At 51.6% G+C, this 24845-nt stretch overlaps 1 protein-coding gene across 1 annotated transcript; it reads right to left on the minus strand.

Moving 5' to 3' along the window:
• Positions 1-24047, minus strand: Zswim4 (zinc finger SWIM-type containing 4). The gene is made up of 14 exons (XM_059264404.1): positions 23865-24047; positions 22024-22225; positions 19325-19681; positions 17446-17594; positions 17220-17370; positions 15682-15849; positions 14581-14934; positions 12409-12546; positions 11890-12144; positions 11435-11570; positions 8460-8614; positions 5659-5822; positions 3269-3350; positions 1-1823 (listed from the first exon to the last, which is right to left on the minus strand). The coding sequence occupies exons 1-14, from the start codon at positions 24000-24002 to the stop codon at positions 964-966; spliced, it is 3309 nt and encodes a 1102-aa protein (XP_059120387.1). The 5' UTR covers positions 24003-24047; the 3' UTR covers positions 1-963.
• Positions 24048-24845: the final 798 nt, after the last annotated feature.

Here is a 24845-nt window from a genome sequence, read left to right on the forward strand (position 1 = left end):
TTTTTTAAAAAGGAAAGGAATACAGCATGGAATTCAATAAATAGGAAAAAAAAAGTTACAAAATGATGCCAACTTTTTCCTTAACATACAAGAGAAACAGGTTCTTCTCGGGTGGAGGTTCTCCCTTCTCTTCCTCCCTGGGCCAAGGCCTGGGATACAGGGGAGCCTCTGTCAGCAGCTGGGACTTGAGAGAGATGCAGAAATGGCTAAACTAAAGGAAGTGGGGAAACAGAGACAGCCGTGTAGAGCGAAAGGAAGACAGGGTCGAGTCCCTTGCTGTCTGCCTGGGCCTCCCACAACAGGTTGGAGGGCAGCCTGGTTCCTGAGTTGTGTATCCAGTTACTAGTGGTGGGGTCCGGGCAGCAGAGAGCTGTCCCCATCCTACCCTGTGACCTTGGTGCCCAAGACAAGACAGGTCCTGGCTGGACAGGGTGTTTGGGGGTGAGGTATGTGGCAGAGGCCCAAAGCCTCTTGGTATCCTTCAGTGGGGTGAGGCATTGATTTGTGCTGGCAGCGTGGGCTGGGAGCGCAGGGCAGTGGGACAGGACCCCTGAGCTGTAGGAGAGGAAAGAAACACAAGGGACTGAACTACCCTGATGTGAAGTCCCCAGGCCCCTGGGTGGGCTCTGGAGGATCTGCTACACTGAATTCAAGAACTAATTTCTGTAAAGTTCTGACTCCAGCCCTTCTCCTGGAAGCCCCAGCTAACCCTGTGAGTTTGGGAGAGCCAGAGCTTGCCTCTTGCTTGTGGGGTGCCCAGGCACGCCCCCTGCAGGCCTCTAGTTAGCAGTATGGCTTCAGATCCTCAGATCTCCCATTTGTCTGCATACTCTTAGGCACACACTTGGAATGGCATCACTCCTGCCTCCCACATTCCGGGACTTGACCCTTAAGTAGCCACGGGCCTCCTGCTTCGGTAAGGCAGGCCAGGGCATACCCATGCTCCCAGTTATCTGCAGTCCCTCAGCCAAACCGCTCTCGAACCAATAGCATCAGCTTCTTCTTCCCCTTGTAGGTCTGTTTAAGGTTCTCTAAGAACTGTGCGAACTGGAGGTGCCCATCTGGTGCCAGAAGGAAGGTCTCTCGGGCTTTGCCCAGGAACTCAATGAAGTCACCGTAGTGACGTGGGCTGATGTGAGTGAGGCGTGAGTGGCTGGTGGTTATGTAGGCAGCTACCGCAGCATCCAGGAGCTGGCAAAGTGGTGCCCTGTCAGTCCCAAGTGGCTTGGTGGCCCTGCGAGCCCCCAGTGGGCCCAGACCGGGCGCTGAGAGCGTCCAGCGGCGTAGGATGTCTGACAGCATAGGTGCGCAGTGGATGCTGCGGATGATGAGAGGGACAATGGCTGACAACTCATGCCGCCCCAACGAGTGGCTGAGTGAGCAGGCCCACAGCACATCGTTGACCGCGGGGTGGCTGTCCTGGTTGAAGGCGATGCTGAGCTGCGCCAAGGCTAGTGTGGCCAGCTTGTAGGCCCGCAAAGGTAGGCCTCGGTGTTCCATGTATCGCGCCACGGTGAACAGATGGGCGTGGCCGAGGCCACCAGCTGCGGCATCCAGCACAATTTGGTAGGCAGCCTCGAAGGCTGCGTGATTCTTTTCACACAGGGTCAGGGCTGGCAAAGCGCAGTTCTGGGGGTCCTTCATGGCGCACTGCAGTGCCAAGGTGCGGGCACAGGCCCAGAGCTCCTCTCGCCCGGCAGTGTCTAGCTGCAGTCGCAGCAAAGTGGCGTGCGTGGTGCCCGTCACTGCCACGATAGTGACTGCCTCCACTGGGGTGAACAAGGAGTACCAGTTCTTCATGATGCTCATCAGCGCTGGTGGGCCTGGGCGTGGGGAGAGGGAATGAGGGAATGGAGTGTGTGTGTGTGTGTGTGTGTGTGTGTGTGTGTGTGCGTGCGCGCGCGCGCATGCAAGACTCCCCATTTCCCTTCCCTCTGTGACCACCAGCTCTGCACCCTCCCAGCTTCACCATGCAGAACCACTTGGGGGGACGGTCTCACTATGCAGTCCTATTTGACCTCAAACTCAGAGACCCACCTACCAGTGCCTCCCAAGAGCTGGGATGAAAGGTGTGGGTCATCATGCCTAACTGTTCTCATGGGTCTGGAGAGATGCTCAGTGGTTAAGAGCACTGGCTGCCCTTCCAGAGGACCTGGGTTTGATTCCTAGCACCCACATGACTGCTCACAACCATCGGTGACTCCAAGGCATCCTCTAGCCTCCACAGGTACCAGGTACACATGCGGCACACAGATATACATGCAGGCAAAGCACCCATACACATAAAATTAGTTAATTAATTAAAAACAAACAAAGTCTCATAGTCCAGGCTCACCTCAAACTTGCTATGTAGCTAAGGATCAATTTCTGGTCCTCCTGGCCCACCTCCCATGTGCTGGGATTAGACATGTGCCACCATGTCCAGAGAACACAGGCCGAGTGCATGCTAGGCCTGCATGCTATCAAATGAGCTACAAACTTTTTCTACTGGTGCTGGGGAGATGCAGTCAGGAACCTTGTCCCTGCCAAGTGATCATCCCATTGCTGAGCCACACTTCTAACCCATGGAGTCTTGAGATGGGTCTGTTATGTGCTCAGGTTGTCTACAATATGGGTACTCCTGACTTAACCTACTCAGTGTTCCAGGTGAACCACCATGTCTGGATAGAAAATTTTCCCTTTTTCTCTTTCTTTTTCTTTTTTTTTTTTTTTTTGGTTTTTCGAGACAGGGTTTCTCTGTGTAGCTTTGTGCCTTTCCTGGAACTTACTCTGTAGACCAGGCTGGCCTTGAACTCACAGAGATCCACCTGCCTCTGCCTCCTGAGTGCTGGGATTAAAGGCGTGCGCCACCACCGCCCAGCTAAATTTTCCCTTTTTCAAAGGAGCAAGAGTGGCTGGACGGAGTGGAAACCATGGCATGGCTAGCATCTGAAGCCTCCTCCCCACTCCTAACCACTTCAGCCTGGCCAACCACTAGACTGTGGACCTCCGTCTCTCCCACAGGATGCTCCCTCCCAGGCTGGCCTAGAGCTGCCAACGGGGAAGGGCCTGCTTTTGTTTTGTTTTTATTTGTTTGCTTTGAGGCAGACTTTTACTATGAAGCCTTAGCTGTCCTGAAATATCCTACGTAGACCAGGCTAGCCTCAACTTCATAGATCTGCCTGCCCTACATCCGAGTGCTGGGGATAAAGGGTTGAACAGCATGCCAGTCAGGGCCAGTTTTTCTGGCGCCTGCCTGGCTTCCTCAGTGGCCCCTCTAGGTACTCACCAATCTCTGTGGCACAGCTAACCAGCCAGCGAACCATCTCTCTGCGCCGCCAAGTCATTGTGTTCAGTGTCATCCGCATCACCTGCAGGGGGAGAGGAGGGTGGTCCTCAGAGTCCTGCTGTGGCAGAGCTAATGCAACGGTCCTGGGTGAGAGCCCTCATCTCTCTGGCCTCAGTTTCTGGCTCTATAAAATAGGGATATAGGGCCGGAGAGATGGCTCAGCGGTTAAGAGCACTGACTGCTCTTCCACAGGGCCTGGGTTCAATTCCCAGCACCCACATAGCAGCTCACAACTGTCTGTAACTGCAGTTCCAGGGGATCTGACACCCTCACACAGATATACATGCAGGCAAAACACCAAAGCACATAAAATAAAAATAAAATTTTAAAAATAGAGATGAAAGTATAGACTAGGAAGGGCTGGGAGAGTTGCTCAGTGGTTAAGAGTACTTGGTGCTCTTGCAGAGGTGGGAGTTTGGTTCCCAGCACCCAGAGCAGATGGCTCACAACCACCTTTAACTCCAGCTCCAGGGCATCTGAAGCCTCTGAGGGCACCCATACACATGAGCACACATCCACATACAGCACAGTCCTTGTGCACATGTATGCACACGTACTCACACATAATTAAAAATAAAATCTTTTTTTAAAAATGGACCCGGCATGGTAACACACTTAAGTCCTAGCTCTCAGGAGGTAGAGCAGGCGGATCTCTGTGAGTTCCAGGCCAGCCTGGTACTCTGTAGAGCCCAGACCCAGGACAGGCACCAAAGCTACACAGAGAAACCCTGTCTCGAAAAACCAAAAAAGAAAAGAAAAGAAAAAAAAAAAAGGACTGGGAAGATGGCTCAGTTAGTACAGTACTTGCCATGGTAGCCTGAGAACCTGGGTTTGATCCCCAATATCCATGTAAAACAAAGACTGGGGCCAGAGAGATGGCTCAGGGGTTCAAACGCTTGCTGCTCTTCCAGAAGACTCAAGTTCAGATCCCAGCACCCATGTCCCAACTCCAGCTCCAAGCGATGCCCTCCTCTGGCCTTCATGGGCACCTGCATGTACATGTGCAAACTAACACACAAGCACACATATGCATGTAAATAAAGACAAATCTTACAAAAAGAGACTCAAGGGGCTGGAGAGATGGCTCAGAGGTTAAGAGCACTGGCTGCTCTTCCAGAGGTCCTGAGTTCAATTCCCAGCACCCACATGGTGGCTCACAACCATCCATAAAGAGATCAGGTGCCCTCTTCTGACCTGCAGGTGTATATGCAGACAGAACACTGTATACATAATAAATAAATAAATCTTTAAAAAGAGAGAGAGAGAGAGAGAGAGAGAGAGAGAGAATCTACTGCATGGTGGTGCTGTGAAAATTAACCAAGATGACATGGCTGAGGCTTTCTGCAGTAATACTCACTTCCACTGCTATGATCTTAAAGCCTCACTCAAAATCCTGCTTATAATGAGCCAACCAGGCCCTCTTTTCAGAAAGTTGCATACCTCAAGTCAGAAGGTTTTCCCCTGCCCTCTGTGGATCCCAGCAGAAAGAAACCTCTGACATGTCTGCCTGCTCTGAGGCCTCAGCTCTGAACCCACCTCTGAGGGTCTTTATTTTATTTATTTATCTATTTAATGTGTATGGGTGTTTTGCCTCCATCTGTGACCCTTCATCACATCTGTGTAGTGACAGCAGAGGCCAGAAAATGGCACCAGATTCTACAGATCTGGAGTTGTGAGCAGCCATGTGGGTACAGGGGATTGAACACGAGTCCTTTGGAAGAGGCATCAGTTTAACTGTTGAGACACTAAGAGGCAGCCTCAGGCTCTATTTCTGTCTTTTCTGATTAAAAACATTTTATACTGGGGATGGAATACAGGACCTAGTATAACCTACTACAGCCCTGCGGAGTCACACCCCAGCACATGGTCTGTGTCGATGTTTTGATTTTTTTTTTTTTATGGGTTTATTTATTTTTGAGACAGGGTCTCAAATAGTATCTCCAGGCCTCCAACTCTATGTAGTCAAGGTTGCCCCTGAACTTCCAATCCTGCCTACACCTCCTGAATGCTAGAATTACAGGTGTGCGCCAACACACCTGGCTTACGTGGCGCTGAGGCCGAAGCCCAGGGCTTCATGCATGTCAGGCAAGCCTTCTACCAGTATTCTTTGCCCTGCCCAGCCCACCTGGATCCTCTCCATCTTTAATCACAGTCCTGGAGATAAGTTCCTATCATGAGCCTCAAACCTATAGTGATCTCCTATCACTTCAATTTTGGTCTATAACTCCACCCTCAGAGGTGTGACTCCCGTGTCAGCCTTTGCCCCAAGGACAGGGTTCCCACTCATCTACCCAGGACACAGCACCCTCCTGGTGATGTTAGCTAAGTACCTGCAGGCCAAGCTCCAGTGCAATGCCCAGCAGCATGGTGTCTGGTGGTGCGCTGGCTGGTGTGGCTGTCTTGCAGGCATCTTGTGCCAACTTGAAGAGCAGGGCCGGGGAGTGGATGTTTTGCTGGACGGAACCCAGGACTGCATGCAGCCATTTGGTATCTCCTGGACAGAAGGAGTAACAGAGGCCATGGTTGGAACAGCAGCGTAAGTGGAGCTGAATGACCTGTCACACCAATCCTCCACACAGGACCTCCTGTGTATGGCAGGGAACTTGGCAATGCTTTTGTGAAGAGGCAGCCCCAAGAGGCTGCACGAATGCTCGTTATTTTCTCTGTTTTGTAGGGCGAGGGGATGGACCTTGTGTGTGTCAACCATGTGCTCTACAGGAGCTATATCCACAGCCCAATGCTGCCTTTACCAAAACTGTCACCACTGTTCTCGACTCTGCACTCTATCACTGTTCTGGTCACACTAGTCTCTTTCCATTAGTGTGACTGTGCAGTGCTGGGATGGAACCCAGGGCATCACACATGCTGGGTTATCACCCTACCACTAAGTCCATTACTGGGGATTCTACTACTGAGGCAGGGGCTCTACGACTGAGCCGCACCTCCAGTCTCGTATTTTCCCTTGTCCCTCAGATACCACAGCAGTAAACCAGACTCAGAACTTTTGCACTCGCTATATCCCCCTGCCCCGAATGCTCCTGGAAGACAATGTGGATTAAACTGTGGTCCCTTCTTCTTCTTCTTCCATATTCCTGTGCTGGAAAATCCTGATGGGAAGGGCAGCTGGGTGAGATGAGATCAGAAGGGTGGGGCCCTGTGAGGGGCTGAGTACCCCTACCAGAGACAAGGAAGAACTTTCTGTGTCCTTCCCTCTCCCACCACCTCCACTAAAGAAGGACAGTACATGTAAACCAACAAGTGTGCCCTCACTGCCAACTAACCCTGACACCTTAAGCATGGACTCTGGCCTCCTCATCGACGAGAATTACACTCAAGCTGCCCAGCTTGTGCTATGGTGTTACTGCAGCCCAAGCATAGCTCTGCTCTCATATGGGTCTGTGTTTAAGTGTCCAGCAGGTGAGCTAGGAGCGTGGTTCAGTGGCAGAGTGCTGGCCTACCTTGTACAAGGTCTGGATCCCACCTCAAGCACCACAGGAAAAAGACAAGGCTGCCTGCTTTAGTGAACTATGTGACACCAGTACCTCTTTGTGTACAGTGATCTCTTTGTTGACTGTCTGCCAGTTTTGTGTGGTTGAGTGTGGACACATGTATACGTAGAGGCCAGAGGTCAAGCTTGAGTGTCATTCCTCAGGCACTGTCCACCATTTTAAAAATATCTATTATTATTATTATTTTATGTGTATGGGTGTTTTGTCTGGTGCCTGCAGAGGCCAGAAGAATGTGTTGGGTCCCCTGGAACTGGAGTTACAGATAGTTTTGAGTCAATACATAGTTGGCAGGAATTGAACTCTGGTCCTCTGCAGGAGCACACAGTGCTCTTAACCACTGAGACACCTCTCCAGCCTTCTTCCCCCAACATTTTTTTGAGACAGGATTTCTCACTGGGATAGAGCTCACAATTAGGCCAAGGCTGGCCAGATGGCAGACCCTGGGGATCCTCTGTCTTCACTTCCCCAGTACTGGGTTGACAAGTGTATGCCATCACACCTAGCCTTTTTTATTTTACTTTAGAGACCAGGGCTTAGTATGTAGCTCTGGCCAGCCTGTAACTTACTGTGTAGAACAGGATGGCCTCAAACTCACTGAACTATGCCTGCCTCTGCATCTACCTCCCAAGTGCAGGGAATAAAGGCAGGTGTACCTAGCCTTATGCCCATCTTTATATGGGATCTGGGAACTGAACTTAGGTGCTCCCTCATGCTTGTGCGGCAAATGCTTTATCAAATGAGCCATCATCTCCCAGCTCATTTGTTTATTTTTGTGGTGCTGGGGAAGATCAAGGCTTCACACATGCTAAGCAGGGTCTCTACAACTGAGCTCCAGGGCCTGGCTAGTTGACTATACATCCTCACAGAGCAACAGGACTTGGGATAGCTTTGTTGCCTGCCACCTCCCAGCACTGGGCAAAGATTCTGCTCGTTCCTTACAGAGGATGTACAAGTAGTAGGGGGAAGGTAGTTGGTAAAAGAAGCAGAGTAGGAATGGTAGAACATGAGGCTAAGGGTGGAAGATCATAATTCAAGGTCACCGTGAGCTACACAGCACATTCCAAGCCAGCTTGGGATTCATTCTGAGACCACAGCTTAACACAAAAACGGGCTGGAGAGATGCTCAGGTTAAGAGGACTGGCTGCTCTTGCAGAGGTCCTGAGTTTGATTCCTACCCATGCCTAGTACCCACATGGCAGCTCACAATTGTCTGTAACTCTAGTTCCAAGAGATCTGATGCCCTCCATGGGCACAGCACACACATAATGCATAGACATACATTCAGGTAAACATTCATACACATAAAAAAATAAGTGAAATCTGCTGGGCGGTGGTGGCACACGCCTTTAATCTCAGCACCCGGGAGGCAGAGCCAGGCGGATCTCTGTGAGGTCCAGGCCAGCCTGGTCTACAGAGCAAGATCCAGGAGAGGCGCAAAGCTACACAGAGAAACCCTGTCTCAACAACCCCCCAAAAAAGTGAAATCTAAAAAGAAAGAAAATTAAAAACAAAAACAATAAATAAATGAAGGATAAGAGTGGGTAGGAAATGGAAGAAGGACGAGAATGAGAGGACGTCAGGGGTACCCAGGACACCAGAAGGACGGCTGTCCCTGCCCTCACCCTTGGCAGCGGTCAGCATGGTGGAGGCCAGTTCACACTGGCGGGTCTCCAGGTGGCCCAGGATGAACCAACGGGGAAAGCGGTTGCTCATGATGGAGTCCAGCGGGTTAGGGTGAGCTTCTCCAGCTGGGAATGTTGTCTCCAGCACAGGCAGCCTGGGACAGGGGAGAAGCAAGCACAGGGTGAGCTGGGGTTGCCACTTCTACCTCTGTTCCTACCTAGAATCTCCCAGTGAGGTGCTGGGGGTGCCAAGGCTCGGCTGGTAGAGTCTGCTAAAGGCCCTGGGTTCCATCCCAGCATGTAGCAAAAAATGCCTAGGATTTTAATGGCTCCTATCATAGAGAAGCTATTCATGCTGGCAAGGATGGGGGGAAAGGGAAACTTGTTGAGGTGCTGGGGTCTGAGCTCAGTATAGAGCAGTTACCTAGTAAGCACAAGGCCCTGCATCTGGTCCTCCACTCTAAAAACACACAGAAAACAGAAGCTTATCCACAGTTGCCATGTGAATTAGTACAACCATCCCAGAAGGCAGAGTTCCTTGGGAAACTAAAAACAGAACTACCATATAACTCAGCAATCTCACTGCTGGGCACATGTCCACAGTAAATCAGTATGTCAAAGAGACAGGGTGCTTGTTGTGTACTGCACCAAAATTTGCAATGGCCACATTATGATAGTCAACACACGTGAACACGTTGAATGGCTACAGAAAACGTAATACCTGCACACCAAGGAATACTATTCAGCCATAAAAAAGAATGCAATACTACCACTTGCAGCCACATGTCTGAACAGGATGGCATTACATTCAGTTCACTTCCATCATGAACAGGAGCTACTGGGAACAGGCCAGGCATGGTGGCCCACACATGCCCTGGCATGCTAAGGCAAGAAGGTTGAAAGTCTCAGGCCAGGGGCTGGAGAGATGGCTCAGCAGTTAAGAGCACTGGCTGCTCTTCCAGAGGATCTGGTTCAATTCCCAGCACCCACATGGCAGCTCACCTCTGTCTGTAACTCCAGCTTCAGGGGATCCAACACCCTCACACAGACATACATGCCAGCAAGATACCAATACACAAAATAAAAATAATTAAATTACTTAAAAAAAGAAAGTACTTTAAAAAAAAAAAAGTCTTTCTGGGCGGAGGTGGCGCACGTCTTTAATCCCAGCACTCAGGAGGCAGAGCCAGGCGGATCTCTGTGAGTTCGAGGCCAGCCTGGGCTACAGAGTGAGTTCCAGGAAAGATGCAAAGCTACACAGAGAAACCCTGTCTCGAAAAACAAAACAAAAAACAAAACAATTAAAGAAAAACCAAAAAAAAAAAAAAAAAAGGTCTTAGACCAGCCTTGGCAACACAGAAAGACCCCACCCACAAAGAGAGAGAGAGAATAGAAAAGCAAGCAAACAAACAAACAACAGGTGATATTCTAGAAGGGACAGACAGTAATTCTACTAGAGCTTACGGTGGGGTGGGGGGTGGGGTGTTTGGGAAAAGATGGATCACAGATGACAAAATATACACATGTCTTTATCATCTGTCCAACTCTAATTACCCACACATTCCCCACTACCATCCCTTCTCTTTCTTACCATGTGTCAACTATCTAGGTTTTGAGTTCCAGTCTTATTATGTAGTCCAACCTGGTTTAGAACTTGAGATCCCAACTCAGACTCAATATGCTGGGATTACAGGCCTGTGTCATCACACCTGGCTATTAAGAAAATGCATTTAAGACGGGTGTGGTGGTGCACACTTTTAGTCCCAGCACTTGGGAGACAGAGGCAGGTAGATCTCTTTGAATTTGAGGCCCGCCTGATCCACAAAATGAGTTCCAGGACAGTCAGGGGTACACAGAGAAACCTTGTCTCAAAAAAACAAAAACAAAATCAACCAAACAAAAGAATGCATTTAGCCAAGGGTGGTAGTGCATGTCTATAATCCCAGGGGGAGGGAGAAGAACCAGGAGTTCAAGGTCAGCCTTGAGAGTCTGAGGCCAGCCTAGGCTACATGACTGCTTCAAAACAAAAACAAACCTCACCAGAGGACCAGACATTGTTTTTAAATGCCCTGGGAATCCATCAGTTTGTGACAGGGAGGAGCTATGTGTATGCAGATATCCCCCTGTATCATCCTTTCACCATTCCCTCCTCTCGCTGGCTCCAACCAGTCCACCGGGAGCTCAGAAGGCACGTTTCCTTTGTATGAGCTATCACAGAGGGAAAGTGAAGACATCACTCCTGCAGATGCTCTGGGAGCGGGTGTGCCCACAGGGAACGATGAGAGGTTCTGCTGGGCAGCCGAGGCCTCTGCCTGGAACACACCCCTCCCACTCAGCCCTTCTGCTCCCCTCCATTGCCTTAAGCATTTTTCTGCAGTTCCCTTGAAATCCCTCATGTGAAGCTGCAGCTTTCTGTCCAAGTCCTCCCGCCTCCTGTTCTCTTCTCCATCTTCTGGAGCCCCATCTGCATACTGCAGAGTGCACAGAGGCCTTCCGGCACGTCAGGCCCGTTTTGATTGTGCTGCATTTACAAGCTCTATTTGGTCCACAGTTAGGGCACAGGCATTTGTTGAATGACTTGATGTTGCCACTAGCCTATATATATTTTAAACATGATAGAAATATTAACTGCAGAAAAAACATACATTCATATGTGCAATGCTGGGTACCGGCCTCAACCTTAGAACACCCAGGCCAGCAGGGTGCTGCCGAGTCATGCCCCTAGTGCAGGGAACCTGCTATCCAAGTCCCCACTGAGCCTCAGGTAGGCTGAGACAAATCCTCCTAGAAAAAGCCGACACTTCCAGCACGCTTGTGGTCTGAAGCTCTGAATCATTCTCAAGTTCACCGTATTATACATTTCCATTTAACAGAGAAACACACTCTGTTGTATGGGCCGTGGGCCTCATTAACCAGACTGAGACCCATCTTGGAGGTGGGGCTCCTAGCTCCTCACTCCCTTCTCCTGCCCTTACCTCATGGCTCGAAGCGCCAGTCGGAAGGCCAGATCTGGGTCGTGGGGCAGCAGCGCAGCGAACAAGTATCGGGCACAGGTGTGCATGGGTACGCTCTCCCGGAAAATCACTTCTCCGAAGCCACTGAAAGGGCCTCCTACAGGGACAGGGTGACCTCAGTCTCCACTATCCCTGAGCTCCAGATACATATGGAGGAGCAGAAGAAGAGAGGGGTCTCTATGCAACAGTGCATGGTGAAGGAGAATGAGGTTACAGGATGAGGAGGAATGCCAGCCCCAGCCGCAGCAGTAGGGGGGACTTAGCAAGGAGCCAATAGGGTCAGACCATGGGCGGGGCTAGAATATGGGGAGGGGCTTACAATGTGGTGGGTTGACAGGTCACGGCATCAAAGACAAGGCTTATTCTTGGGACCATGATCCTATAGGGCTATGAGGGCTGACCAAGAGCGGACTCACCTTCCAACAGCAGCCCAGCCTGCTTGCGCAGCACTTGGACCAGCCGCTCATCCAGCTCCACCTCCTCCAGCAGGGCCAGCAGCTGCTCTTCACTGCGTACCACTTTGTCCTGGGCATACAGCCCCTCCGGCAGGGCCCGCTGCTGCCCTAGCCCCAGCAGTGCGACTTCCAGCGCCAGTGCCAGGTAGGACTCCCCAGGGCTCCCTGGCACTGGCACATGCTGGTAGGCCAGCTTCCGCTTCTCTGTGGCCAAGTCTGGGAGAGACACACCCAAGGCCGCTGAGGTCTAGATCCGCCCCCACCCCTAGGCCCCAAGCTTGGTGACAAAAGTGGAGAGGTTTAGGGACAGTCCCAACTCTCTTAGCCCTGGCCAATGGCGCCCTCATTTTGAGAAGGCTGAGCCTACTGGCTCCTGGTCCTGGCAGGGTGCACACTCAAAGCTACTAAGTTCGCTATGTGACAATATCTGGCCAACAGAGTGGGTGCTGGTCCTCCTGCAGGGGTCCTCAGGGTGGGTACCTGGGTAAAGAGAGTGAGGCTCCTCCTCCAGTCGACAGGCCTCCAGCAGGGCCCTGCAGAGGCAGCCAATGGGATCCAGGGGATGGCCCACCCAGCCTTCAGTGCTTGTGAGGCAGGTAGCACCTTTCTGGAGCAGTTCTGTAGATGAGAAGAGGTGGGCTCTATGCAGCCACCCACTCAAGCTCTGGAGGCTTTCTCCCCAACTCCACACCAGTCTCCCAGTGCCATCTGCCAGCCTGTGAGCCTCCCCATCTTCCTGAAACATGCAAAGCAGTACTCTTCTCCTACCTCTAACCCTTTCCCCATCTCTGCGGTCAAGCTCAAACTGCTCTGAGGCCCCTCAAGGGGCAATATGAAAGTTCTCCTATGATAACTGCTGAATCCTTGGAAGGTCGCTCATCCACCAACCTCCCCTGATCTCAGAACAACGAACCCTGGCCTCTGAGCTCTGCCTGTGCCATTCCCAAGTCACCTGAAGATAGCTCTGACTCCTCCATTCCAGAGCCCATTCCTCCCTTACACTCTGACTTTATCAGCTTCACTGCCAAGAACTCAGCCAGTGGCTTCCTCTGTCCCCAGATTTAGTCACAGCACCTTCCCTTTTGTTCAGGGTGCTTGTGTGTTTGTGGTATATGCATGTGCATGTGTGTATGCACGCCCCATGCATATACTGAGGATAAAGTTCCGGGTTGGGAGTCTTCTTCCAGCCACCTCTATCTCATACAAGCTCTTTGGTGAACCTTCAGTCCTGGAACCCGCCTTCTCAGCTAGAATGGCTGCCAGCAAGACCCTACCATCTGCCTGTCTTCAACTCCCAGCCCTGGGGGAGAGCGACATGCCCAGCTTTTATGTGGGCAGCAGGGTATACAGACTCAGACCCTCAGATTCTCACACTTGCACAGCCAGCACTTTACCTACTGAGCCGTTTCCTGGCTCTGCTTTTTTACTTTACTATTATTATTATTATTATTATTATTATTATTATTATTATTTCGTTTTTGTTTTTTTGAGACAGGGTTTCACTGTGTAGCTCTGGGGCCTGTCCTGGAACTCACTCTGTAGACCAGGCTGGCCTGGAACTCACAGAGATCCGCCTGGCTCTGCCTCCCAGTGCTGGGATTAAAGGCATGCGCCACCACCGCTCGACATTTTTTTTTTTTTTTTTTTGAGACAGGGTCTCACGTGGTCTAGGTTGGCCTTGACCTCTGACCTTGAAGTTCTGACTCCCCTGTTGCCACTTCCTAAGTGCTAAGGTTAGAGGCATGGGCCACCATACCTGACTTATAAAGTGCTAAGGTGAGCAAAACCAGATTTGGTGCCATACCCACAAGCCCTTCTGCTGTGTTTCAAATGTTTGTTATATTTGAAACACAACTCAATTTGTTGCTCATGTTTAAAAGTGAGCAAATTGTACATCAAATAGTTCAGTCTTCTGCTTCTCTTTCCACCATAAAAGCACATCCTTGAGGGTCATGTAGTGGGAGCCTGCCTAGTGCAGGATCTGGAAGCTTCTACATTTCCCAGCCTCCCTTGCATGAAAAGCGGATGACCAACAAGAATGCTGTAATTATTCTGTGGCAGTTGCCCTGTGAACAGGGGTGGCCAAGGCAAGGTGCAAGATGAAGTTCTGGTGGCAAGCTGTAGAGTCTTCTTGGGAACTGGCCCAAGAGCTGTATGTATCTATTAGCAGTCTGACCCAATTATTATTTTTTTTCTTTTTTTCTTGTTTCGTTTTTTAAAGATTTATTTATTTATTATGTATACGGTATGTTTGACTACAGGCCAGAAGAGGGCACCAGATCTCATTACAGATGGTTGTGAGCCACCATGTGGTTGCTGGAAATTGAACTCAGGACCTTTGGAAGAGCAAGCAGTGCTCTTAACCTCTGAGCCATCTCTCCAGCCCCTGACCCAATTCTTACTCTTTTCTGTTCTTTTTCTTCTGTTGCTAGGACTGAGACCCAAGGCCTCAGGCATTAAGAGGCTTTTACCACGTAACTGCACCAGACTCCTTGAATTCTCCAACCACATAGTGCTTCAGTTTCAACCAACAGTGCTTCTTGTGACAAAACCCTTTCTGTCTGTGACACTGAGTGGGAGCTGGGTGGTACCCAGACCCTCTTTGCTATCTTTCCTGGAGCACTGGGTCCTAAAGCCTGCGGCCTCACTCACCTTTCTTCTGCTGCTTGTAGTTCTCAAGCTGGTGTCGCCGCTGCAGTCGCAGAGTGTTGATTATGGCACATGCTAGCCGCAGAGCCTTGTGGGGATAACCATGGGCACGCAAAGTATCCACCCGTGCACAGGCAGTAGGCAAAGGCTCACCCAGCCAGATGGGGTGGCCCTGAGGGTCAAAGGTTGGCTTGTCACCTCCCATATTGCCAGTGAGACTTGGGCCACAGGAATCACTGGCCAGGATCCTCTGCAGGTGGCTGTCATTCCAGTGCAACTCCCCAGCCTGCAGTGCTCGGCTGAACACTGTACGTCGGAGACTGGTGGCTGTCACCTCCTCCTCTTCATCCTCTGAGCCTGCAGGAGGGTGCCCAACGTAGTAATGGTGGTGCTGGTGGACAAACTGTAGCCAGCTTCTCCCACCAGGTACCCACTCAGGGATCTACCCTAGGCAGGTGATGGATGTGAATTCTGGAAAGTGGGGCTGGCATCTGCCACAGCACTGGCACACAGGTGAGGACGTCTCTTTCCTCCCTGCCAGCCATTCTTGTTCCCTCGCTCTGTCTGTCTTTTTTTTTTTTTTTTTTTTTTTTTTTGGTGTTTTGCTGCATGTATATAGACTGTGTGAGGGTATCAGATCTTGGAGTTACAGACAGCTGTGAGCTGCCATGTGGGTGCTGGGACTTGAACCCAGGTCCTCTGGAAGAGCAGTCAGTGCTCTTAACTGCTGAGCCATCTCTCCAGCCCCTCTCTGCCACTTTCTAATCTCTCTTTTTTCTTCCATCTCCCTCTTCATTTGTCTCGCCCACACCCACATCACTGTGTCCTGCCCTCCCACCCCCCACGCTGGGTTCCTGCCCTTTCCTTACCCGTTGTCTCACTTCTGCTAGCTGGAGGCCCAGCAAGGACCGTGTCTCACTACGCTTAAGGACGTCATTACTTTTGCCCTTAGCACTTGCTCTCTTTGGCTGGAAGGACAACCAATGGGACCCCCTTCATCTCTCCTATCCTCTCTCTCCTGGGACACAGTACTGTGACAGAAGGTTGAGCTGTAGTGAGTGGTGATGGTTCTGTTGGAAAAAGGTGGTAGGGCCCCTCTCCTACCTGTCCTGGAGGTCACAGTAGGCTGTAGGGCGGGGGTGTCGAAGGAGTAGTTGCCCTCTTCCAGTGGGCACACATCTAGCTTGTCCCATGAGCCAAGCAGCTGCAGCCAGCCTGACCGCTCGTCTGGTTTGCAGTGGGGGCTCAGAATGACACAGACCCACAAAGCCCCTGAAGAGCAGAGAGAGAGGCTCAGTATCCAGCTCAGCATCATTAACGTAACACAGACTAACAAGCAACTGCTGCAGCCTAGGCACATGGTCTACCCTGAACATGGGCTGCAGTTCAGTGTCTCCTCACATATGGTAAGGAAATAAAATAGGGCCAGTGAGAGGCTCCAGTGGGGAAAAGTGCTTGTAACCAAGACTAATGATCTGAGTTCAGTCCCTTGGACCCACATATGGAAGGAGAAAACTAACCCAACAAAGTTGTCTTTTGACCTCCACATGTGCACTGTAGTATGCCCACACATACAGACACAGAATAAACAAATGTGACTTTAAAAAGAGAGAGAGAAACTGAAATACGGCAAAGAAACTCCACTCATCCCAGGTCACAAACCCTGGGTTTGGTGCCTTGTGAGTCTTAGTGTTGTTTCTTCCCCACTTTCCACATTCCCTTTCACCATCTGACACAGGGCACAGCTGTAGTGGTGACCAACGAGCCCCCAAGCACCTGGGAAGTGGAGGAGGGAAGACCAGGAACTCAGGGTCATCCCTGGCAACACTGTGAGCTTGAGGTCAGCCTGGGTTACACTCAGACCCTTTATCAAAACCAAAACAAAACTGTACAGAAAGGATATGCATAGATTCCCTATAGACATTGTATGCTTTTATAAGGGTCTTGAGCATCCCAGATGTCTGTGTCTTAAAGGATTTGGAACCAATCTTCCAAAGACATCAAGGGACAAAACTGTATAGCACTTAAAACATCCATGCATGCATACATCCTCCCATCTAGCCACCCATCCATGTATGTATCTATCCACACTTGCTGGAGACGGAACTCAAGGTCTCATGCCTGCTGGACAAGCCTGCTGCCACTGGGTTATATCCCCAGCTCTAACCATGTAGTAGTAATCATGGGTCTTCCCACTGAATAGTAGTCGCGGGAGTGCCAGATTTTGTATTATTATTATTATTATTATTATTATTATTATTATTATTAGTTTTTCAAGACAGGGTTTCTCTGTGTAGTTTTAGTGCCTGTCCTGGATCTCGCTCTGTAGACCAGGCTGGCCTTGAACTCACAGAGATCCGCCTGGCTCTGCCTCCCAAGTGCTGGGATTAAAGGCGTGCGCCACCGCCACCCAGAGAGCCATATTTTGTGTCTTGTTCTCTCTGGGAGCCCCCAAGCACCTGGGAAGTGAAGGAGGAAAGACCAGGAACCCAGGCTGACCTCAAGCTCACAGTGTAGCACCCAGTGGGGTGGTCAGCATGTTGGAGGTGCTCAGCAGTGTTAAGTGGAGAGAAGATTGGGGCACAGATGCTAATATGAGTGAGAGCCAGGGTGTGAGCTTCACCCCAGGATCCAAGCCTCACCTAGCTCATCCCACAGCTGCCGGCACTTGTCTGTCATGCCAGCACCCTGTTGCCGCCACAGGGCCAGACGAGGGTCCTGCAGGAACTGCTCAGTCATGAGGATTAGCATGCGTGCCCCATTAGAGTCTCGTGCCCGCAGCATCTCCCGCACCTGTGTGGAGAAGCAGGTGGTAAGAAAGGGATGGCACACCAGGACCTCTGCCCTGCCCACCCCCAGCCTTGGCACCTTGCTGAACATGGAGCGCAGCTGCTGGCTGGCCCCATAGTGGCCACCATTGGAAAGCAGCTGCTTCACCTGCTCCTGGATCTGCTCCTCATCTAGATGCCAGCAGTTGGCATCTTCTGTACCTGCACCCGCCGTAGGATCCGGAGCACCTGGGGTGAACAGACAAGTGTAGAATGGGAGAGAGGGTGTCAATCCTCCCTCTGTCCATTCCTCCAAAATCACTGTTCTGTCCACCAAAAGCAACACCCACCAGTGCATCTGTCCAGTCACACCAACAATCCACCTGTTAACTCACCACCAGTCTAGCTGTCGCTCCACTCACTCATTCATTCACTCATCTCACTCACGCATTCATTCACTCATCTTTCCATGAATACATCTTAGCCAGGCGGTGGTGGCACATGCCTTTAGTCCTGGCACAGGGGAGGAAGAGGCAGGTGGATCTCTGTTCAAGGCCAGCCTGGCCTACAGAGCGAGTTCCATGACAGCCAGGGCTGTAACGCAGTGAAACTTTGTCTTGAAAAACCAAAAATAAATCTGTCCATTGGTTCATCCATCTGTCTATCCACCCATCTGTCCCAAACACTACCAGCCCCTCCATTTACTTGGTCAGGTACTCAAGTCTATGGAACACTGTATGTATCCATTCATTTACTCATCTTCACAAAACACCAGCCATTTATCCATTTCCTCATCCATCACCCATCATCTCACCTGGAACACTGCCCATCCACATTAAGCCAGTTTCTATCTCTTCCCCTCCATACCAGTTCCTCCATACCCACATCCTAGTTCACTAGTCCTGTCTTCAACCCACCTACAGTGTGTGTACTAATACTATGACCTCACCTACCCACCCTCCTACTTGTCTGACCACTCAGAATACCCATCTTCCCATTTACCCATCAATCAGCCATGTTGTCTACCCACTGAACTACTCCAGTTCACAAATATGCTTACTCAAACCCCACAACACCTACCCATCAGCCCCTAGTGTATGCACCTACTGGCCTGCCTTTCTTCCTCCCCCCGCTTTTTTTTTCAAGACAGGGTTTCTCTGTGTAGCCCAAGCGGTCCTAGAACTCACTCTGTAGACCAGGCTGGCCTTGAACTCACAGAGATCCACCGCCTCTGCCTCCCGAGTGCTGGGATTAAAGGCGTGCGCCACCACTACCTGGCTTCTTTTCATTTTTTCAGGACAGGGTACCATTCTGTAGCTCTGGCTACCCACTGGTCTTTCAAAGGGTCCCATCAAACCCCTCTCTATCCAGTTGCTCATCTTCCCTTCTAGCGATCAGCACCACTCACCAGCCACTGTTCTCAGCTATCTGCTCATCCCCTATATTCTTTTGTGGCATCAGTTTTCCCCGGTGATGAATCATAATCTCCTGGAACCCACTCAGCACCCCATGACCCACTGTCGCTCCCATCCACCACTCATAGCTGCTATCTTCCTACCACTATAGTCAAGCAAACCAGCAGCAGACCCTCCCCACAACACCTCCTGGGTACATCCATACTTCACCATGACACCCACCTTTCAGTCTTTACCCTGGAATTCTGAGACACCCCACCCTGTGGGACTAAGGTTGAACACTAAGATTGTTCACACTAAGATTGAACCCTCCTGCTCTTGCCCACTGCCTGACTTCTCTCTCTCCCTCAACATGAGACAGGGTGTCACTACGTTTCAATCCACCTCAGCCTCCCCAGTCCTGATGACAGGCCTGTGCCACCACACCTGCCCTATTTCTAACTGTTCAGGGTCAGACACCTAAGGATGTGCCTCTCTCTAGGTGTGTGACATCCCCCAAAGCAGGGCATAATGGTGCCCACTCTGCAGGCCTCTGCATCACGGCCCCTCCTTCCCTCCACTCACCATGGACCAGGTTGATCTCAGAGCCCAGCAGGAGGATCTCATCAGCAAGGCGCTGGGCAGTGGGTAGCACCTCAGTGTGGTGTGCACTGATGAGATACTGTACAAACTTCTGAAGCTGATCACGGTTCATCTGTGACAGAGTCTCAGAGATGGGTAGCCGCAGCTCCACCTGGTGCGCATGACGGATGCGGTATAGTGACAGGGCCACCACGTGGGCGCAGTAGAAGAGGTCTCGGTTGTCGCAGCCACAGCTCACAGAGGTGATCTTGCAGCGGTCAAAGCTGATGGAGACGTGGTAAAGGTGCTCTGGCTCTCCTGGGGCTCCCAGTTCTCGGATGTTCCCACTAAGGTGGAACCCTAAGACAAAACATACACTGTGGAGACTGGATCACCCCAAGACCTGGATGCTCAGCCCCACTGAGAAAACCCATCTATGCCTCAGTTTCATCATCTGTCCATATGCTGCAACAATGATCTCCGTATGTACTTTCAATAAATGAATGAGTTACCCATGATAAGCATTTAGAATGGCTTGACATAAAGTTAAGTCTCAAGCAAACCCTTATTTTTTTCTTTTGTGGGGTGCCTCAATTGTTCTTGGCCTTGTTTATTTATCTTTGGTTTTTTGAGACAAAGTTTGTCTATATAGCTCTGTTTGTCCTGGAACTCGTTCTGTAGCCCAGGCTGGTCTCGAACTCACAGAGATGTGCCTGCCTCTGCCTCCCGAGTGCTGGGGTTAAAGGTGTGTGCCACTATGCTGGCTTTCCACCTTATTTTTGAGACAGGTTCTCTCCTTGAACATGAAGCTAGCCCTTTGACTAGGCTAGCCCTGTAGATCCTCTTGTCTCTGTCTTCTTAGTGTTGGGGTTACAGGCATGCAACACCATGCCTGGCTTTTACACAGACGCTGAACACCTGAACTTAGGTTCTCATGCTTGAACAGCAGGCATTTGACAAATGAGCCCTCTCCTCTGCTCCTTTGTCCTTACTCTAATAATCACTAAATAGTATTATTAGTGTAGACACAATGTTTGAAATGCTTTGGGTTGAAAACCCTTGGGTTGCTATGGTTACAACTGAGCTTTAGAAGCTCTGAACTTCCTGAGAAGATGCCAAAGGCCTGTGGCACTTGAGGGCACTGGGATGATGGAGCAAGTCCTGGGCAGTCCTGAGTGTCTATCAGGCTCATCCGACTGGTTGGGCAGCCTGATGCAACCTGCGTCATGCAAGGCATGGCTTCCTCATACCAGGGGTAGCCATGGGCCTGTGGCTAGGTTATGCCCGGGCAAAGGGGGTACCAAGGCTGTGAGGCAGGGTTACCATGGCTTAGCCATGACCAGCTATCATGAAAGCCAAGAATAAAGTCTTACTCATTAGGGTCTAAGGCCTTTTTTTCTCATCTTCCGCCCTGTTTCCTCAAACCTGGCCTTCTTGGCTTCTTTTCTTTCCTTCTACTTAAGAAACACCTGGGCCCACTGCCTGAGGTCTGAGCCCACCCCTCACGGCCTTAGCCTTGGTGATTTTGTTGTTCAGTTGGTGTGTGTGTGTGTTTTCAATTTGTCACTTTCTCCATCACATAATAGTTGTACACATGTGTAGTACACGATGTGGTAACTCCATAGGGGATCAGATCAGGGTAACTGGCTTTTCCTGCTCCTTGAACAGTGATTATTTCTCTGTGTTTGGAAGCTTCCAACTTCTTCCTTTTAGTTCTTTATAAAATACACAATACATTTTTGTCAACTATAATCACTCTACTGTTCTACACATGGCTGCAAATCTTTGATCACAAACTCTCCCAGGACATGGCTGCCTAAGCCTCAAAGTCTCTGTCCCCAAATTTGTATGACTGGCTTCTACCTGGGTCCAGCGCTGAGGCCTATGATCATTCTGTTTAGTACTGAGACAGGGTCTTACTATGAAGTGGGCCTGGAAATCACAGAGATCCATCTATTTCTGTCTTAGGTATGTGCCACCACACTGGAACTGTTTTGGTTTTTTGAAGCAGAGTTTCACTGTTTCATCTAGGTTGGTCATGACCTTAAACCCTTCTGGTCCCAGCCTCCTGAGCACTGGGGTTACAAGTGTGTGTCACCATATCCAGTCTTAGCATCATTTGTTCTTGGCCTCTTGCCTATGCATCACAGATACCCTCTGTCTGAGGTTGGGAACTGGCTCTTCCTTGTGGCTGACCCTCCGGTCCTCCCTGGGACCCTGCTTCCTCCTTGTTTTCCCAACTCTTCTATTCCTCAGCTCAGCAGTCTGAGGTCTACCTTCAGCTCATAATCCTGTCTTCAAGCCCAGCGTGAAGCCCAAGTCCTAGAATTGCCACTATGTCTCAATCCCTCTAGCAGGCCCCACTCCAAGATCCAAGACCAACTCCACCCGTCTCTTCCCTTACCTGGGTCCTCCTGCCAATGCCTGGTCCTTCTCTGCCCTCGCTTTCTAGTTCACCTTCCTCTCCCTGAGTGTCCCGAAGTCCTGATCAATGACATCAACTGTATACTTAGCTTTAGTACACGTCCCCTACTGAAACAGGCTCTTACTGTGTAGCTTACTTAGGTTGACCTCTCCATCACCTGCCTCTGTCTCTCCAGTGCTGTGCCTGGACAATGCCACATCTGGGCCTCAGAGCAGGTGGCTTGGGGACTCCCCAGCCCGTGGTCCACCCTCCCTCCTCCCAGGGCCTCCTCACTCACCCACTTGTAGCACTCGATCCACAGCCCCACTCTGCAGCAGGTGCAGCCCGCGGGTGAATGGCACCCGGGTGTCCTGCTCGCCTTCTGGGGGCTGGTAGCCTAGTGATGAGTACATACAGATCTCTCGCTCACTTCGTGGAAAAGACCAGAACACGATGCGCTTCTGAACTGGCTCTGGCACCCGGGAGAACCGCTCCTCCACCTGTGGGAAGAGCTGGTGGGTTAGGAACCTGGGATAGAACCCTGGCTGTGTGTTTACAAGCCACCTGACCTCTCTGAATCTGAGATTTCCAAAATTTAAAGTAGGAATGTCAGAACCAACCATCCTATGCAGATTGGGAAGATAAAATGTATACCAGTGAGCCCAGAATGGTGGTGCACCTTGAAATCCCAACTACTTGGGAGGCTGCACTTGAGCCAAGTAGTTCAAGGCCAGCTTGGGTAACACAGTAAAATTCCCAGCAACAAAACAGCTTTCAATACAATAGTATTTACTTACAATAGTGCCTGGCTCATACTTAGCATTCTAGAAGTTTTTACAGCCAGTTTCCCAGGGGTCTGAGGTAAAACCCTTCTATAGCTTGGGCACTGTGGGCATTGTGGGGCAAGAAGTTAGATACAAGTGTAAGAATAATCAAGGGCCTGAGGTCGTAGCTTTCCCTCTGTTTAGCTCCTTATGGAGATGGCTTCTTGTCCTCACAGGGACACAGGATGCTGAAACCACAGCACTGAGTCAGTGCCATTGCCTCAGAACCCGAGGCTCGGAGATGGGACAAACTCATCTCTTCAGGATCTCTAAGCCAAGGAGCTCCAACTCCCAAGACCAGCTCCACCTTGGGTTTTCTTTCCCTGCCCCTTCCCTGTTCTGCTGTCCCCTGTGGGCTCCAAGGAACAGAACAGCTGTTTGAGGCTGTGTTCCAGTCTGAGCTGGCTAGTCACTGGCTGAGTGACCTTGGACAAGTTTCTCAACCTCTCTGTGCCCCAGTTTCCTCAAAGTGAGAGCAACTCCCAAAGGGTTCCAGAAGCTTTCCCGAGTTCTCTTAGCACCTGGCTGAGTCAAGGCAGAGCTGTGGGAGCCTGAAGATGGTTTTAAGGTTATTCTGGGCATGTCACACAGGGTGGACAGCACAGAAGCCCTACCCAGGTTTCTAGAAGGGGGAGTCAGTGTCTCGGCTCCTGACAGCTGGCAGATGACTAAGGAGGGATTTCCCGGTCATGAATCAGCCTGTTCAATCCACAGTCAGCCGAAACCCACCCACCCTGGCTCAGGAAGAGGCTGCCGAGCTCACAACACCCTCCAAGTCAGACTAGAAGACGCCTGTTTGGGACTGAGAGGAGCCCCTGCACCTTCCCATCCCCTCGGGGACACTAAGACAGGGAGAGGGGATTTTCGGGGTTCCACCCACCAGCCACGGAGTAGGGGTTCCAGGTGCCCCTGCCCAGCCAGGTACCCCACTCCTGGCTCCGGGATGGCTGGAGAGAGGGGGAGGGAGGACGGGCGAGGAGGGACCCGGAGCCCTTCCCTCAGTGAGCCTGCCTCTGGTCCCACGGGCGGGGTACCTGGGGAGGACAGGAGGGCTCCGCAGGCTGGAGCCGGGGTCCAGGGGCGTCTGTGTGGGCCCTGCGAGGCTGGGGTCTTCTCCCCGGAGGGCGGAACAGGGGAACGGCGGGCAGGATGGAGCAGTGTGGGTCTCGGGGCGGGTGTCCCTCCCGGGGAGAGAAGCGGCCTGCGCGGGGAGCGGGTGGGTCGCGGGCGGAGGCGCGGGCCGCGGGCCCCGGGGGGTGCGGCTGCCGCTGGGGAGGGGGCGAGGTGTGAGGCCTGGGGCAGGCCGGGGCCTCACCTGCTCGAAGGCCCAACTCTCGGCCACCCGCTTGGCGCTGAGGTCCAGCAGCGGCTCCGGGCGGCCTCGACGGGCCCCGGTCCCAGGCTCGTCCCCCGCGGGGCAGCCCCGGCTGCGCTTGGCCGCCGGGGGCTCCATCCGGCCGGGCCGGCCGGGCGACGCGGCCCCTTTAAGACTCTTCACAACAATGAAGCCGTCTCCGCGGCCGCTGCCTCCTCAGCCGAAGCCCCGCCCCCGCCGCCCTACCTCTCCCTCACCATTGGCTGTCTTTGCAGACCCGCCTCCTAGAAGCCACCGTTCACTCGGTACTCGTCACGTCAGTCTTTTCGATGCCATCCAATAAAAGGCCGCAGGGAGAGGCGCTGTCCATCACGGAGCGGTATGAGCCAATCAAAGCGAGGGGACCCCGCGGCTCGGCCTTGTGAGGAGTTTCGGGGCGGCCTCACGTTCATTCACAACATTCCTCCCCCGCCCCCATGGGCCGGCCTACGGGCCTGGAGGCTGGGGCTGCGCCTACACACGGCTTTGTTTACGGAGGGTCGCTTCCGGGCGCCTGGGGGCCGGGCCGACTCTCTCTGGGCTGTGTGACCCCAGAAGCTCACGCAACCTCTCTGGACGACCCGTGCAGTGTGCGTGCTGTAGGAGCCGACTGGGGCCGCGCTGGTGGGCTCTTCGCTTTAAAGGCTCCTCTTGAGCTGAGAACTAAGACACACTTTCTACAGACGTGAACTGAAATTACCCATTGCGACCTCGAGAATGGCAGTTTTGTTAAGTTCGAAGCAGTGTATGTCAAAACCCCACCTCAAATCGTTTTTTGTTTGTTTTTTCCTGACTCAACTTATCCGTAGCCGGGAAGTCAGTCACCGTCTTTGGCACCTTCGCGCCCATCCCCATGACATAAGAGAATCCTGCGTTTTCCTACCCTCCTGGCCTCTCCAACATCTTTTATTCAGTCTCTCAGCAAGGTCCCATTCTGTATCC

Source organism: Peromyscus eremicus, chromosome 5 (assembly GCF_949786415.1).
Source record: "Peromyscus eremicus chromosome 5, PerEre_H2_v1, whole genome shotgun sequence".
In the NCBI taxonomy this organism is placed as follows: domain Eukaryota; kingdom Metazoa; phylum Chordata; class Mammalia; order Rodentia; family Cricetidae; genus Peromyscus; species Peromyscus eremicus.